This window comes from Calypte anna, chromosome 5A (genome assembly GCF_003957555.1).
Source record: "Calypte anna isolate BGI_N300 chromosome 5A, bCalAnn1_v1.p, whole genome shotgun sequence".
Classification (NCBI taxonomy): domain Eukaryota; kingdom Metazoa; phylum Chordata; class Aves; order Apodiformes; family Trochilidae; genus Calypte; species Calypte anna.
The window spans coordinates 7,196,265-7,214,526 of record NC_044251.1 but is presented as its reverse complement, the minus strand read 5'-3'; the positions used below and the strand labels follow the sequence as shown (position 1 = coordinate 7,214,526).

Below are 18,262 nucleotides of genomic sequence, written 5' to 3'. Positions count from 1 at the left end.
CACACTGGCCTAAATAATCTAAATAAAGAATTAGTAGCTCTTTTGTAAGAGAACTCCCAGCTGAGAGGGATGGGGGATGTCTGTGTGTCTAACTTTGTCAAGAACATGACCTGACATCATCAGAAAAAAAAACCCCCAACACTTTGGTACCCCATCTCCTGCCAGTAGACGAGCTGTGATGTTCAGGTACTACATTAAAAAGCTCTGTAGTTAATTTACCAGCTGGGGCCAGTCTGGAAGCCAGGGTGTCATCTCTTTATTTAATGGGCTGTGGTCCAAGCAGAAAGCTCTGCCAGGAGAGCTGTGGCCCTTGGGGAAAGGGTGGCCTGGTGCAACCTCCTGCCCAGCCTTCTGCCAGCAGAACACAGCCCCCTGGACCTGCTTCACCTCAGATAAATGGGAGGAAAACCCATCAGAACAACCCATTTAGTTTTGGACCTACTTGCAGTGCTTTTTCCTGGGCAGCCACTCTCATCCAGCCAGCTCGGGCTGAGTTTGCTCTCCCTGGGATGCTGCTGCAGGCTTTCAGCTGCTGCTCCCTTCCCTTTTGATCCCCTGAGAAGGAGTTGTCAGCAAAAATTTTTAATGAAACCTGGAAGGTAAAAAAGGCCGTTCTCTTTTTTTTTTTTTTCTTTTCCCCCAGTAGGGAACTAATTTCTGTCAGATTCAATGTCCACAGCTGTATTCTTGGCTTTTGATTCCCCTCATAACTCCTCCAGGGCCAGGACCCACTGGATTCTGATGTATGAATATATATGGACACTGCTACTCATCAGTGTTATTTGCTTTGGGCTCCTAACTCTCCATCTCCACAGATGTGGAATCAGGTGGGTGTCTGCCCTACATCATATTTATTTTTCTTGAGGAAAAACCCAAGCTGTTTCACCTGATTTTTGCAGGTAGGCTATACCAGTGCATAGCAAACAGCCCAAATTTACTGAGTGCTTGCAAAGGGGTGTTCTGTGTTTCCTGGCTGATGTCTGAAAAGGAGATTTTGGGATCCAACTGCACTTTCCCTTTAATGACTTACCTGAAAGTCATTAAAATCAACAGAATAAATGAAGAGTTGGACTTTTACTGGTCCTTCTGTATTCTCTTGTGGAAAGTTTCTGGTGGGGGTGATTCAGTTGCCCACTCAGGTTTCTGGTGCCATGCAAGACACCCCAAGGTCTCACAGATGCTGACAGATACCAAAGTCTTGAGGAGAATCACTGGGAGACCAAGTGGGAATGGGGACATCCAGGCCAAGTGTCCTCCAGTACCTCCTCCCAGCACCAGCAAGCTTCACCACCTGTAGGATGCCCCATACCTCCTGTTGCATTTACCAGAATCTGAAATAACCTTGGCCTCAAAGCCTCTACCTTGTTGCAACTCTTTGTGTCCAGGTCCCCAAATATAGTGAAAAATTCCTCCCTTAGAAACTTGGTTGCAATCACAGCCTCTCGGTTCCTTTTTGGGTGAGCTTCAGGTCATTTTCTAAAGAAATCCATAGCTACCAACAAATATTGTCTGGCAGATTCCATCTCAGGCAAAGGCCCAACAAAATCAACAGCAATGAATTGCACTCAAGACCCCAGGACACACTGCTCAGCAGGGTTTCTCCTCATCTTTGAGGACCCATTTTTTAAATACAACCCATGCAAGAAATGCACCATGTTCCCTTGATGAATTTTCCATCATCAGACAGCATTCTCCTCAAACCCAGTTCTCTCTTGGCTTGGCTAAGGATTTTTTTCAGCCTCGAGATGTCCAATGGTTTTTGACATCATAATGAAACCTCAGAACCTCCTTTTTGAGTGTTTTGTGTGTAAAGAGCTCTCATGAATACTCATCACCCATTGTTTTATGTCCCTGTCTCCCATACAACATTTCATCTCGAAATTCCAAGCTTTCTCACTATGACCAGAGAGCTTTTGCCCCTCTACTCTGAATGGAGTCTGAACTCCAAAACAGACACAGTTGCCAAAGGAGATTTTTTCTTTTTTTTTTTTTCAGTCACACCTTGGTTTGATACCAGGAACCTTTGCTACCCCACGTGGCTGTGGGCTTGTCCTAACGTGAAAACCATTTTCACCCCCAGATATCCACAGTGGAAACCAAAATGAACCCAGTAAGGCTCATCCCAGATATTATCTGTTAATGGTGAGGCACAAGCATCCTTTGATTAATACATTACACACCAAAGCTCTTTTTTTTGTTTGTTTAATTTTCTAACCAGGACAACAGATGAGGCCTAGGGGCTGGCTTCAAACTCAAAGAGACTTCTCAGGGGCCTGCCCATGGTGGGAGGCACCCCAAACCCCTTGCTTTCATATGAACCATGTTTTGAAAGGAAAATACCATAGGCTGAAAGCCCTGGTGCTCAGTGACCACATCCCAAGCCCAGCAATGCAGCCACTGAGTGTTCATCTCCCACCTTGGCTCTGCTGGGCATTTTCCTGAATCCCAATGGTTCAGTCTCTCTCAGACATTTCTCTCCAGCAAGAAAATTTCCCTTATAACTCCAGGGTGGCTCCATTTTGGACTTCCCCATCATCTCCCTCTCACCTGAGCATCTCTGATGCCCAAAAATTTCCTGTGCCACAACCCTCACAGCCCTTGCCCTGAATGGGATTGCTGTCAAATGGAGGCACATGGTTGCTCAACCAAGAACACTTTTTTTGCCACCAAGGCCAAGGAAAAAAAAAATTCCAGTGTGACAGGCCACAAATATACTCTTCCCAGCAGCAAACTAATGAAAGGCTACAAGGGAAGAGCAGTTTAATACCTGGGGACCACAGAGCCTTCTTGTAGCCTCTAAGTTGCTGCACAACTCTAACAGAGCCAGCAACACCCAGCTTCACAGGTACAGCTTCATGTTCCTCTAGTCCCTGAGTTGAGTTCAGGCCTTTCAGAAGGTTTTAGGAGTCCCTGTCCTGACTAACCATATATTTATAACAACCCTCTGTGTGAATTTTTTCCTCTCCCCACTGGAGCCACACTGAACTGAGCTGCTGCTCTCATGGCTGATGTCGTAGCCAATCCCCCATTGCTTTCTGTCCCTCATAAATCCTTTTTCTAATGCCTTGAGGTGCTATGAACTGGTTGGAAACACTCTTCTCTCCAGCACAGGACCTATACAAAGCAACCAGATTCCCTTTTTTTTTTTTTTTTTTTTTTTTTTTCAGTAGTAGCTACCCCACTTCTGCTAAAAGGCTGAAATGCAATACTGAAGCTCCACCATAAATCCCACAGCTCCGTGGAGTCTTTCTGGCCTCCTGCACAACCTGCCTAAGTGTCTAGCAATTGGTCCATGGGCTGTTTACCTTGGAAGCTCTCACTGGCAACTGGAGATGTGAGGAGCACAAAATGTCTGCAGCTCCTCTGCCAATTGAGGTGGGTCTTTCTTCTCTTTGCCTCCTAGCATTTGGCTGTATCCTGTCTAGCTCAGACTGATATCTGGCTCCAATCTGCTTACGAAGGTTCAGACCAGATCTTGATAAACCAGGTTGTGTCTATAACACAGAGCTTCTCAGCTCTCAGGTATGGGTCCTTGCCACAGCTGCGCTCCTGACTTCACTCCAGGATGAGGTCTGGACATGCACCATCCCAGGAAAGGCTGGAAAAGAACCACACTCTGCTCCCAAAGGTCTCACAGCATCCCAAACCAAAGGCCAGCACTTCAGTCCAAGCCAGGGAGTGTACCCACACCCCAGTGTTTGATCTCAGGCTCCTCTTTGCTGTGAACAAGTGCTGCAGAGAAAAGTTGCTGTCTGCCTGACTCCTCTTTCCAGCCAGCTTTCCCACTCCTGGCTGAAGCACTCAGCCAGCATCCCAAGTCCTGAAGAGGCAGTTTCCACTACAGAGGGGAACTGCTGAGACCCAAGGGATTTGCTTAAGGTAACAATATTTGCACACCAGGCACTATCTGCCTAAACACAACAGAGCAATCAGATGGGACTCGTTTTGAGACATGACAAGTTTCTTTTATCCCCCCAGACAGAAGCCTACCCAAAATGTTTGCTCTGTCTCTTCCTCAGATTCCTTATTTCCCATGGACAGCACTGATAGGTCTCAGCTTCCTATTGACTCTTCCTCTTTGGCCTCAAAGTGTTTTCAGATTTATACTGAATAAAAAGCTGGTGCTGCCTTCACTGTTAGGTATCTGCACCCTGAGCAGCACAGAGTTTTCACTCAGCCTGTGTCTATCACTGACTAAACCAGCTTAACTTTCCTATTACAGGCTAAAAACCCACTTGCCCAATAGCTAACGAATGCAGTTCTTGCTAATATAGAATATTTTTAGAAATAATGCAGATTCAAACATCTGTTTCTTACCAGCAGATTAAGTGCATCGGGATAAACCCTTAAACCACATCTCAACCGCCACCCCCAGAAAAAAAAAAAAAAGAAAAAAAAAAGTTTATCAGGTTTAAATTGTCATTTAACTGCTGAGCTAGGCAATGCAATGCTCTTCAATCAGGGCAGATAAGGACAGACCCATAGCTCATGACATACCAGCTTGTCATGACTAAATCCTGCTGGGACCTGAAGACAGCAACTACTAAATGTTAAATCACAACAACTCTCAATGGGGAGATGAATTTGTTGCTGAGGGATTCATACTTGTAACAGTCCACAAAATCACTTGCAGACCACCTTCTATAGCAGTACTGAGTCTGCCACTGCTCATCAGCCCTCCAAGATATCTTTTCTTCTTTTTCCCCTGCCTCTTTCTTATTTAGCTCTCTTCCTGCCTCCCCCCACCTTCCCTACCCCTCACTGCCCTGTCTCTCTTTGATCAAAAAATGGCCCTAAAATTCTGGTGATCACAACTGCTCTTTCCCATCGTGCTGATGTGACAGACAAAATATAAAGATGATGTGCAAGTATGAATGAAAACATGACCACAGGGAAGCTGCAGCATGTGTAAGAGCAGGGATTAATCTGAACTTACACAGAAAATAAAGTGGAGGTCATGTAGTTAATATATGTAAGCAGCTTTCCTCCTTTGCTCATGAATTTTTATTTACAAGTTGAGGCAGATGAGAGACAAGTAACTGTGGTAAATTAATGCATTAATATGAAAAGTTCTCACCCATCTCTTAGTGAGTCTGGCTAAGATGGAACAGGACTGATGGTTGGACTAGATGATTTTGAAGGTCCTTTCCAACCACTATGATTCAAGTCACAGGGGTCCTATATTAGCTGTGTTACTGCTCAGGCTTCTCCTAATCCAATTTTGCTTTTCCTTTTGAAAATTTATCTACATGAAGACATTAGATACATGTTTGCCAAGATGATTAACCATTGAGACAGGGTTTTTTGGGTTTTGTTTGTTTGTTTTGGTGAGGGTGTTTTCGGTTTTTGTTGTTGTTTTGTTTTGTTTTGTTTCTGCTTTTGTGAGGTTTTCTTTGTTGTTGTTTTCATGTTGTTTTCGGTTTGGTCTTTTTTTTGTTTAGTTGGTTTTGTTTTGTTGGTTTTTTTTCCCCCCCAAACATCTAGTAGCAATACCTCAGAAACAAATTACTTCGGGGGCAGGGATTTCTCAGCATTTTCTGAAAAACAGCCATCAACCCACATCATGTTTTGACCAATACTTTGCCCACACTTTTTAAACACGAGCCCATCCATGTGGCTTCATGGCTTGAACTTCATTCACCTACTGCAACCTCAACACATGAGAACACACCCGTTTCTACAGCTTCTTGCACCGAATAAGGACCTGGCCGTCAGAAAACATTATTCCAGTCCCCTGCCACATCAAACACAGAATCTCTCTATTCCGGGAGTTCTCCAGGTCCTTCTCAGCCCCTGAGAGCCCCCCGGCTCCTCTGCCAGAGCCTCGGGATGCTCTGACTGAGGCACTTGACCTGGCACAAGACTGGGGGCTCAGATTTTTTCCGACTGCAAAATGGTAAGAAAAGTCTCTTACTGTCAGGCTTTTCACCCAAGAGATACCTCTACCTCTTTCACAGATACCCAAAGCAAGATTTACGGGCTCCAAGGAGTGAAACTGGGTAAAAAACCGAGGACCAGGGCGACCGAAGGGACAGGGCTGTGGCTGGAGATGTCCTGCAGCATCAGACCTTGGCTCCGAGCCTCCCAGACACCACCACCTCCCTCTTAGCAGGGAAACTCATCGTGGCTTTGAGCGAAGGGCTTGGAAAAGGAATAAATCTCCAGGATCTGAGGGACTGAAGCTCCCTTTAAAGCTTGAGTGCACTTAACTTGGGAGGTTAGCAACCACAGCCAAAGAAATCTCTTTTGATTCACAACTTGTTTTCAGCAGTCACCCATAAAGCAGCCGGTGAATCACTCCAACCAGTTAGTCATGCAACCACACCGAATGTACACTCCAAAGGCAGCACAAAATAAACAGCCTGCAGCTCCAGATAACACACACACACACACACAGCTCATTATCTGGCATCAGCTTATATTGTTAATAGCACTCCTACACCAAACCCTTAGGAAAAGACGCACGCAGTAAGCACCTCCAAATCTCTCTGCCCATCAGTATTTTTCCCGTCTGCTTCGCATCGTCTTACTTTCCAAACAATTAAGCTAACAGGAACACTTTTACGACTCTTTTAAGACTATTTTTTAAGACTCTTTCTCTCTCTTTCCGCACCCTTCTTGCTGCTGGTAACGTCCTGGTGGGGTTACGAGCCTGCGCTGCTAATAGTAGGGGCTAAAGCGGAGTTAATCCCTATCAGCAGCGGACAAGTCGAAAATAAACAGCTCTAGTGCGAAAAGAAATCTTCCTGCAAGGCGGGAGCAGCAGGAATACAGGGGGAGGGAGGCTCCCGGTCCTTTGACACATGAGTGTTACGAATAAGCTCGGGTCAGGAATCCTATAAAAGCCTCCAGCCAGATCTACCGTCCAAGTCAAAAGAGAAGCGCAAAAAACATCTTTGGGAAAAGAGCCGCGAACCAATCTTCCTGCTCAGCCGGGGTAAAGAGCGTGAGCCCTACCTTCTCGTCCTGCTCCCTGAGGAAATGCCGCGCAGGTTTCCGCGGAGGAGATCCCGCACCTCCGAGTGTCTGTTCAAACACAGGCTTAGCCAAACTCCTGGCGAGAGCTCCCTCCCCTCCCTGGGAGGGTGCCGGAGCCCTTGAATGGCAGATCTGCGGGCCCTATTGTGGAAAAGAGAGGGCGATTGCCAGGGCGGCGTCAGCAGCACGCCGGGGGCCGGCGGCCGAGCCTGGCCGGGCAGCCAAGCCCTACAGCCCGCGGGAAGGGGCCGGATCCCCTCCCCGCTGATGCTTCTCCCTGCTGCCCGCCGGGGTCCCGTCCCCTTTTTCTCTTCTTCATCCCTCCCGCACATTTTTCTCCCCCCCCTCCCACCACTTACACCCTCCTGTTGCCCCCTTCCTCCCCACGGGGATCTGGGCAGCAGCATCTTCCCACCCCCGGCAACCTCTCCCGACTCATCCCCCCTGCCTCCCCGCTGGCGTTCTTATCTCCGCGGGAAGGTGCCTGAACCCGAACAGAGGGTCCAGATCATAGCTGAGCGGAGAAGGATTCGGGGACGGAACTGGGACAGCAGCCGCAGCCCGCTACCCCCTGCTCCCCGCAACACCCCTCTGCCTCCCGGGCCGGGACCGCATCCCCCGGAGATGAGCACCGGGCCGGCGTGTGTGGAGGCCGTAACGCTTTGAGATCCGGCGGGGAAGGCACGGAATCGCCCGGTGTGGAGGAGCCCTGCAAGGGTCCCGGGGACAGCAAGCGGCCCCGGGTGTCCCGGTTCGGGGGGCTGCGGCTGGAGCCGGGGAAAGGGAGCCGGTACCGCCGGTTCTCCCCGCGCACGGCGAGCTCCACAAAAGCCTTGAAAATCGGCGGGGGCTCTGGGAGGCGCCGCGGGGAGCCCCGAGAGCCTGGCAGAGAGAAATCTCTCACGGGAGGCGGAGGGGGGGACCGCCAACGAGCTCATTGCTGCCCTGCCTGCAGTACAGATTACATGAAGGGGAGGGAGGAGAAATGCATTAAAAGTGTCAATTTAAAAAAGCACGCAGCGAGCCTCTGATTTCTACGCCTGATGCTTTCTGCACTTCTATTAATAGCGCACTTTAGGCTGCGCTTTTTAATCTGCTCGCTAAATTAAAAAAAAAAAAAAAAAGAAATGGCGCTTATTTGCTTAACCCGGCACTTAAAAGAATTTCCTCTGTTAGAGACGGCCCGGATCCTTTCTTCTGTTTCCTTTGAGCAAGTATCTCCATCATATTCGCTTTCACTCCCCAAAGGACTGCTCTCCCAGCCCGTATTTCTAGACAGCAATATTAGTATATACTTTTGTGTGTATAAGGCTATACGCATACATATGTTTCAAGATACGCAACTTACTCCAGCTCCAAGCAGTAGAAAGAGCAAGACGGATTACTACAGCACATAAATCACTCGAAAGCTTTTTCCCCTCCTGAGCCAAGATACATAACCTGTTCTGAGGGCTTTTATTGAAGATTTCGGGTTTAATTGCCGGTGCCGGTTCCCCTATTTACGGCGGGGAGTGGGGAAGAAACCCTGCGAACCCGTCTAGCAGAGGGGCGAGCAGCGGGGACCCCCGCCGGGACCCCCCCCCCCGGCAGCCGCTGCTCCGAGAGGGCCGTGGAGAGCTCGCCCGGTACCGCCCGCAGTGCCAGCAGCCGGGCCGGAAAGCGGTTCGGTAACTGCCGCTCGTGTCTTCGGTGTATTTACGGCCCTAACGCTCTCCCTGGTCTATATTTATCCGTACAATGCAATTGGAAACGCTTAGACCTAGAAATAGAAGCTGAGAGCAATAATAGATGGCGGGCACGGGGGCTTTTTATAGCTCGAAACGGTTTGCTTAATAGAGAGTTAAAATAATATTAAACAAATAAACAAAAACAGAAAAACAAAAACCAAATAAAAAACAAAAAAGGGGAAAAAAAAAAAGAAAAAGAAAAAATAAAAAAAAAAAAGCGATGGGGGCACCACAGCCGCTCCCCCTGCTCCTGCCGTGCCTCCCTCCGGTCCCAGCCCCGCCGTTCCGCGCTGGGCTCACCGGGACCAGAGGAGGCGGGGATGGGGGCTGCTGCGGGACCTCTGTGCGGTGACCGATGTCTCCCGGGCAGTGGGAAACTGTCCCGGGAGATGGATGGGCCCGCAGAAGCTCTGGGCGCAGGGTGCAAGCCTGAGCGCTGCCTGGCGGGGGAACCTGCCGGCCTCAGGGGCTGTTTTGAAATTTTTTTTCTTTTTTTTTTTTCTTTTTTTTTTTTCAGGGTTAAATTATTTTTTTTTACTTTTAATCTGTTTTTTAATTTATATTTTATGATGAGGCTGATGTCCCGTCATCCCAGCATCTTCCTCAGCCCTGGGCATCAACAGGGAAGGCAGGGGAGCCAGCGCCGCGCTCCTACCCCGTCTGAACACCGCGGAACAGAACCAGTACCGGCGCGGCCGCGGGGTTCGGAAGAACGCAGCGGGGCAACACCCCTCTCCCCTGTTCCCCACCAACTTTGGTTAAATCGCTTGGAAAAAGGCAAAGAAGAGCCCATGGGTGCTGCCATCGCTCTACGAAACCTTAATCTGACTATTATTAGCGAGTTTCTGTCCCCAGTCACGAGCCATTAGTATTATTGCTATTAATTACCCTCGATGATCTATACGTCTCCTATTACCGCCCATCGTTCCCAGGCACATCACGACGGGCTCTCAAGGAGCACGGCTCTGGGCAGGGCCCACTGAAGTCGAACCCGGGACCACGCTTAAAAATAAATCGGGGGGGACCTCGGCGGTGTTAAAAAGGGTTGAAAAAACAAACAAACTCCTGTGGCTCTGCCCCGGATTGTAATGTGTCATCAGAAGCTAAGACGGAGCTCTGGGCTTTGCAGCCCACAAACTCAAGAGAACCGGTTCGCAGGACGGTGCGGCCGGGAAGGTACCGGGGGTTCCCCTGAGCTGCCCCTTCGCCGGGCAGGAGCGGAGAGTGGGTCCCTCCCGGAGAGGCTGAGAGTCCCCGCGGGGCTCCCCGACCCCACCATGCTCTTTCCCCGGCCCTTGCCTGGCCCCAGAAAGCTTCCACGGATGCAGAACGGGCCTTGGCGCCTGCGTGGGGTCGTCTGCCCACGGGGAAAAAGGGCAGGGAAAGAGCGGGAGCAGGGAGAGAAAACCCCAGCCTAAACCTCGGCCAGAACAAGCGCCAAAGCCAGAGCCCTCCTGCTTCTCCGCGGCCCGACGGAGATATTCCCGTGGGATGGTGGTAGTGCCACCTGGGATCGGGTCCCTGGGACCCGTGAGGGCCGGGACAGGAGCAGAACGCGGCCCGGACTGGGACGACGGGACCGAGCCCTGCCTAGACCGACGGAGAACGGGCGGCGGGACTTCCCTGGAGAAAACTTAATGCACTTTCCCTGAAAGTCACCCGGGGGAAAGAAGAAAGGGGAGTGAGAACCGGGTCGGTGGACCGGAAAAGTTTGGGGACATCCTGGCTACACGCAGGGGGATGACAGACGGCACCTGAACGCCGGGGTTTGGGAGATGTGCAGGAAAAAGGCTCCTCTGCCTCGTTGTAAGTCTAAAGTTGGAGGAAAGGGAAAGCAAAGAGGGCAAAGAGCACCCAAAACGACGGCCTAGTGATAGGATCAGCGGACTGAACCGGGTCTTTCCCGGCTTCCCCGTGCCCCCCAGCCGCAGCCGCTTCCTGTCTGGGGCGTACCCCGGTACGGCCCCGTTGTTGCTCCTGCCCGGGGGTGGGGGGTTACGGTGGACCCGGCTCATCGAGGATGGAGACACGGCCCCTCCTGCATGCTGCGACGCTCTGAGCCCAGCCCGAGGCAGCCCCTCTTTGCCTACAGAGACACGACCGGGATGGAGAGGAAGAGATTCCGTTTCCACTGTCCCTTTATCGGATAATAATAATAATTTAAAAATTGGTGGGGTTTTTGTTTGATTGTTCACTTGTTGTTTTAGGATGTATTTCGGGGGAGTGGGGTGCTGTGGGTTTTTTTTTTTTTGGGGGGTTTTGTTTTGTTTCACCCACCAAGTCGCCCTAATGCAGAGAAAACCTCCCGAAGAAGCCTGTGAAAGCCGTGCTGGGAAACGAAGTGAAAAGCTACCCCGTTCCAGGCTGCCCTGGCCAGCACCAGTGCAAGGGATTGTCTTAATTGTCGCTAATGAGCCGCGGAGAGGATGCAAGTGTGTTATCTTCAGCCGAGCAGAAATCAATTAGGGGAGTGGCAATTAGGGGAGAAAATGAGAGACGGGAAAGTGGAAGCGACCACTACAACGGAAAGTGAAGGTTTCGGTGAAATTTCCCAGAAATTCTCCTTTTACAAGAGGGTCCCCGCAGCTGGGCGGGCGGCTCTCTCTTTCTCTTTCTGTTTCTATCTCCGTTTACTGCGGGTTTCTCTGGAGCAAACGCTCCCCGGGAGCGCGTCGGCGCAGCTCAAAAATTAAGATGAAAATCGCCGCAAAGCGGAACGGAGAGGGCGGGGGGAAGGGAAAAAGAGGGGTGTGGGGGGGGGACAGTTGAAGCGTGGCTTCTCGCAGACATCGCAGGCTGGGAATAAAGTTATTCGGGGGTCACAGCGATCCCCAGCCCCGCGATCCGGCGGGATGAGGGCTGCCCGCCAAAGTGCTGCCGGAGCCGGCAAGGTCTCCTTGATCCTAGGAAGACTTATCCAGCCGGGAAGCAACCCCCCCGCCCCATCCTTCTCTCCCGCCCCCGGGAGGCCTTTTCTAACCCCGGTCCGTCTCTCTCCGGTTTCGCCCCGGTCGCCAAGGACTCACCGTAACAGGAGACCTGCAGAGCTCCGTTGTGGCCGCTGCTCTCTTGCAGCTTGAGGTTGCTCTCCGGGGGGGTTTTGCAGGGGCCTCGCTGCATGTAGAGGTGCGGAGGCTGCTGCTGTTGCTGCTGCTGCTGCGGAGGGTATTTGTTAAAGGAGGCCGGAGCCCCGGCAGAGCCCGGAGCCTGCACGCTGCCATCCAGGGACTGACATTCCTGCTGGCTGTAGCGGCTCCGGCACTTAGTGCTGCTGTCACCAAAGCCTTGTCCTTTGCTGGCCAGGAAAGTGGGGCTGAACTTGTCACTTGCTTGAAATGCCCTAAAAGGCGAGGAGCCTTCTGTGCCCTGGGAGGCTGCGTTGTAGTAGGAATCCATGGCAGCCGGATCACAATAAGAAACACAAGTATCAGCATTCATTCCTAAAATTAAAAGGCCCGAGTGTCCTTAATGCGCTTGGAGGGGCACCAGGAACCTCTCTTTCTCTCTCCTTCTCGCATACACACACACACACACTCACAGCTGGGCCAGGGAGCTCTAAGAGGATTCAGATGTTCCTGAAAGCTGACCAGATCTCCAAGCCCCCTTAAGATTTCGCACAGTAAAAGGGGTCTTTTTCCTTCCCTCCCCCTCTCTCTCTCTCTCTCACACACACACACACACACACACACACACACACTTGCTCTCTCTCTCTCCCTCCAAACTATCTACACTCTAAAGAAGCTCTTCTCCGCGCTTTCCCCCACACACACATAGGAAAAAAAAAGTTAAAAAAAAAAAAAGTAAAAAAAAAAGTAGAAAAAAAAAAAAAAAGGAGAGAGACCTCTCCCCCAATTAATATGTAGATGATGACAGTGGAGGGGAGGGGGCCCAGGAAGGGGTGTGTGTGTGTCTGGGGGTGTGTGGAAGCAGAAAGGGGGGAGGTCATCTCTTTCGCGTTAAAAAATAAACAAAACCAACAAAAAAGCCACCCTAACGACAACAACAACAAAAAAAAACCAAACTTTTTTTTTATGATCAAAATACAGAAAAACCCAAACAGATGACAGAAAACGCAGGGATGGATGTGGGATCCGCGCAGGCAGAAGCACCGGGGACAATTTAATGGTCGTGACACGCTCTCCGGTGTTCTCTCCGGCCTTCTCCGTGCCACTCGTTGCCCCCAGCTGCGGGGACCCCCACCTCCGCAGCCCCCTCCCCTCTATTAATGCGGATTTCCCCCGCAGCTATGTGCTTTTTAAGCCTCCCTCCCTCCCCCCCCCCATTAACCCCTTCAGGGCTGGCAATTCTCCCGGCGCTGTCGTGAGCCCTTTGCGTCCCCTGGCATGGTGAAGCCGCGCACATCGCCAGGACAACCCTTCTCGCCGTTTCTGATTGTCATTATTTATTTACCTCTAAAAAACCGTGCTCACTCCAGGTGTAAAACAACTGGATCAAAAGAGGGAGAGATTTTTTAATAGGGTCGCCGAGGACTCAAAATTGGCCGCGGTTTCTGGGACTGCCAGAGGTGAACTTGCCAAGGGACAGAGGCTGGCAGGAGCCCTTTTTGGATTGAGGGGTCAATTGCAACCCAAAAAGGGCTTAAAAATAAATCAATACTCACCTTCCGTCGTCCCCCCCCTCCCGTCATTCAACCTGATTCCCCTCCTCCCCTGGTTAACTCCTGCTACCCCTTACACTTACTCTTACCCTGCCTTGCTCTCATCCCCACATCTGGTTTCTATTGCTCGCTTACCTTGAAGTTTTCAGTAATAAAGATATTACGCAAACTACATCCACGGTTCTTCAGTTTAAGAAAAAAAAAATTAAAAATATATATACATAGGAAAGGAGAAAGAAAAGAAAGGAAGAAAAAGAAGGGGGAGAGAAGAAAAGCTCTTAACCCCTTCGGGAGGGCCGGCCACGGCGGAGCCGGCAGCGGGCGGGGAGCGGGGGCACCGGCAGCGGCTCTGGGCTCCTGCGAGCTCTCCCCCAGGGCTCGGGCCATGTGATCTCCCTTCTCCCCCCGGCTTCCTCCCCCCCTATAGCCCCCCCCCCCCAATGCACAGAGGAGGGAAACTCAAGGCTTTCATCTGTGTGTGTGTATCTGGGTGCACGGGAGGGGGGAGAAGGGTGCAGCCCCCGGGGCGAAGGCTCAGGGGGTGCTCGTGGCAGCCGCCGCCTCCCCCAAAGGGTTTGTTTGCTCCAGGAGCAAAACCAGCACCTCTGTTTTCATTAACTCGGATTTGACAGGAATAGCTTCCCCCCCACACCCCCCGACCCCCAGATGCAGAAGGGATTTCTAGCGAGGTCGTCGTTAAAACAGCCAGGGACGAATTAATTTACTAGATTTCAAACCGTTTTGCGAGTTTCCCTCAGAGCAGCGCTGGGCTCGCTCAGCTTTCTGGTCCAAGAAAGCTTCCAGCGGATTTGCCTTCCTTATTCTCTTTTATTACCTTGCTTAATTCTTTCCTGGTCGTTTCTCTCCCCCCCTCCCAAACTCACCACCACAGCCCCCTCTCTCTCTCCCTTCTCCACTACTTAATAAAAAGCAAACGAACCCAACGCATGAGAATCTTTCTTAAAAACCACTTCGGGACGGACAAGGGAGTCGGGGCGCTGCCGGTACCCACATCCCGCGGCGGTCCCGGCTCCCGCATTCCCCCCTGGCTCCGCCGCTGCGGGCTCGCCGCCACGCTAAGGCAGGAGAGTATTTTAGGGGGGGGTATGAGGGCGTTAAATACGGGTTTTCCAGCCACTGACATCCCGAGCAATCATTTTGGCCAAGGGAGAAGCCGACGGAAAGAAACGATGCGATGGCAGAGCCCGATGCCGCGGAGTTCTTCTCGGCTGCGTGATTTCTGTTCGGCGAAGTTAAATAACAGCCACAAGAAGGGCAAAAACTAAAGGGATAGATCAAGGGCAAAATCCTTTAAAATTATGTATTTTGGGGGTGGTTTTTTGTTTGTTGTTTGGTTGGTTTTTTGTTTTGTTTTGTTATTTTTCTTTCGTCAGAAGCGCTGCTGTGCAGGGACTCGCAGAAGCACTGAGGCTTGGCCGAGTGGAAGGAAGAGAGAGCTGCCCGCAGTCTGCCGAAGCCCTCTGCCAGCCCCTCCTTGCATTAAACTCTAACGAAAAGTCCATTAGTTCCCAATCACGGCTAATCCGCAGCCCCACTGAAAGGACCGCAATAAAACTCTCTCTCTAATGGCTAATTTGTGTCTCTGGGAGCGGGGCGTTTAATCGGGAATCGTTACGCAGGGAAAGTGTCCTCTGGATCTGGCGGGGGGTGTGGGAGAATAACTGGGAAATCGTGCTTTTTGACGGTTTTCGTTTGCCTGGGTTGCGTTTTGCCTCAAGTCCTCTCATCAAGTTTGAAGGGGGACTCCTCCGGCCCCCCTTATCTGGGATCCGAGCTTTGTGAACATAAAAGCAAAGAGGGAGCCTGCAGCCTCGCTCCCCGTTCAACAAGGGAAGGGGTTGGATGGCTGAGTTACCGGGGTGGCCATGTCCGCCCGCCGGGTCCGGCGGTGGGGTTCGGCCCTGCCGGTACCGCCGGGGCGAGGGGAGCATCCCCATACCCGCGGGAGCGAGGATCGGCAGCACAGACACGGAAAGGGACACACACACACCACTTGAAACGCGATCTCATCGTTTTCCCTCCGACTGACCCCAAACCCGCCCTGTGTCTACACCAAATGCTTCTAAAAGGGACGAGCCAAAAAAAAAAAAAAAAAAAAAAAAAAAAACGGCCGCAAAGGTTCGGTAGTTACCGGTTGCCAGTTTCGTACGACGTGCTTTATATCGAGACCTTTTTCAGGTACAATTGCTGTTGGGTTTGGAAAGGGTCAGTCCCGAGGGTCCCTTCCCACCCAGGGCTGCAGAAAGCCCAGGTGAGAGCCGACTCGTCCCACCGAGCAAGGTCACCTCTGGAGAAATGGCCCGGGTCTCCAGCTCCGGGAGATCCAGGTGTCCCCTCCCGGAGAAATTCCCTGGAGTAGGAAGCAGCCCAGGGTAGCTCTGGTTGGTTTATTTTCGAGGAGCCTTTTCCCTTCCACTGGGGCAGGAACGGGCAAGGACCTGATGAGAGGGGCAGGGGACAGAAAGGTGATCCTACATCTCGATCTCTGCGAGAAAAAAAAAAAAAAAAAAAAATCCTTATTCCCGGACGATTTAGACACTTCTGCTCTATGGTCACCCGGGAAAAGGTTGAAGTGCCCGGTGGTCCTTGCACACCGGAGCCGTGGGGAGCGGGCAGCCGAGAGGGCGGCGGGTACGAGCAGAGAGGGCCGGGGGCGAGGAAGCAGGAATGCTCCGCTTTCCCAAACACATCCGAGGGAAACCGTGTCCCTCCGAAACCTCCACTGTCCTCCCGGCTCTCCGGCCGCTCGGGGCCGGCCCAGGGCTGGTACCGGTGTTTGCAGCCGTCTCGGCGGCGGAGAGGCTGAAGAGAGGTACGTCGAGGCTTCGGGGTGACAGGTCCAGAGCCCCAGGTCTGGGAGACGGGACAGTAAATAAATGGGTACAGGGAATGGGCTCGTTTCACTGGGAAAGGGAGCTGGAGAGAGAAGGGCTCTTTCACACCGTTCCCTCCCGGCTCTTTGGCAGAGCCTCGTTCTTGGAAAGTGCCCCCAAGTTTGTTTCCCCATTGGGTTGGTTTGTGTGGTCTCGTCAGAGCTGCGGGCTCCTTTTGTGCAGGACAGAGATCTGAAGGCGACCTATTTATAACAGCAATTCTGGGGGCAGAGAGGGGAAAATATTCGTGCTAATCTCCCAAACTTTTTTTTTTTTTTAAAAAAAAAAACAACCTATTTTTCCTTTCCAACGGGGACGAATGTTGTATCTTTATTTCGGGAGCAGAGCTTGCCTAGCAACAGCCCCGCTGGTACCCGCCTCCTTGCCCTCTGGCCGGGCATCCAGGCTGGGGCCCTCGGCGAGTTTCCTCGAGGATACACGAATATATTCAAATATATATATATATAATATATATGCGATATTAACTGTTATTATTCGTGCCACAAAGGAGCTTACAGAGAGACTGAGCTGACCCGCTTCTCTCCTTCCCGTGCAAAGCGAAGAAGGAGGCTCAGAGTCCATCCAGGCCTGACGCTGCCCCTCTATACCTCCCCCCGTCCTCCGAGGTCTCCCCGCTGCCTCTTCCCTCCACTTCAGCAAGGAATGGAAGTCCGTCCCCGGGCTCCGCTTCCCGCAGGCTCTGTCCCGCACTCCCGCTGCCTCTTCGGGGCCGCACTGCCCCGGCTCCCCCCGCCCCGCTCCGCCTGGCCCCCTCCCTCCTGTTTTGGGGGCGATTTGCTCCGTGCGGCCCCGCAGCCATGTGTGTTTGTCTGTCTGTCTGTTTTCACCAAAACCGGGCACCTGCTTGGTCCCTGGGGGGGGTCGGGCAAGGGACAAGCCGGACCCGGGCTGCCCTGGGCTCTGGGGGGAAGGAGGCCGCCGGTACCCTCTTATGGAGGAGGGGGCGAGGCGGGGGTGGCCTTGTCCCGCTCCTGAGGGTTTACAGGGGGGTCTGCAGGAGGGGAACAGAGGGACCACGGCCCCTTCTGCTCGCACGGCGATCCAAAGCCGGTTGGGCTTGGCGGACAGCCCCGGGATGCAGGGGGGTCAGTTCGGCCTTTCTAGCTCCTTTTTTTTTTTTTTTTCTTTTTTTCTTTTTTCTTTTCTTTTCTTTTTTTTTTTTTTTTTCTTTTCTATTTTAATTTTTTTTCTATTTTAATTTTTTTTCGACTTGAGGCTGCAAGAGACGGAGAGCGGTTTTTTTTACCAGCTTCTGCACGGAGAAGGGCAGCTGGGCCCTCGGCTGGGGTGAGACACAGCGGAGCCCGGGACCCCCGGAACAACCCGAACCTCTCAGCCCCGTCCTCCCCCCAAAACCCAGAAAAAAAAACCCCAAAAAACCACAAAAAAGCCACCCAACAAAAAAACAACTCCAAAACCCACCAAACAACCCAAAACTAACAGAAAACAAAACGTGGAACCGAAAATCACCGCGGGGCCCCCGATGACGCCACTACGTGAGAACCAATGGGCAAGCGGAACAGGGGCGGCCCCCGCACCCCCCGCACCCCGCTCCGAACCCCGCCTCGGGTCCCTGCCTGGCTCTGGTGTCCCGGCCCGGGATGAGCCGGGCAATGGGGCCATGGGGAAGATCAGAACGGCCGCCTCCTACCCAGGGCCCTGGACCGGGCTTCGACGGTCGCGCCGGGCCGGGTGAAAGGGACAGGAGTTGGACCTGATGATCCAGATGGGTCCCTTCCAGCTCGGTAGATTCTGTGGTTCTGTGAAAGCTCCTTGCACTTCGTCCCGCTTCTAAATGTCCCAAACACTATCTAAAGGGGAAGGTGTTTGTAATGTTCAATGCCAGGACTGAAATTTTCAGTGGCTATCTGTAAATTCCTTCCTGCGGGGGGAAAAACCCCACTTGTTGCTCTTTTCCCCGTTACTTTCCCTTTGCGTGTGACCTTCCCAGACCTCTCTCTGAAGTCAGACACTAATTTTTGCTTGAATTAGAAGCCCTGGAGCAGCAAAGGCAGAGAGGTCAC

General features: G+C 51.9%; 1 protein-coding gene across 1 annotated transcript in view; it reads right to left on the bottom strand.

Annotated features, from left to right (window-relative positions):
* The window catches only part of ALX4 (ALX homeobox 4), a 40,688-nt gene extending 28,545 nt beyond the window's left edge, over positions 1-12,143 (bottom strand). The window contains exon 1 of the mRNA XM_030452328.1: positions 11,732-12,143. Coding sequence (XP_030308188.1) covers positions 11,732-12,143 — 412 coding nt within the window. The remainder of the gene's footprint in view (positions 1-11,731) is intronic.
* Positions 12,144-18,262: the final 6,119 nt, after the last annotated feature.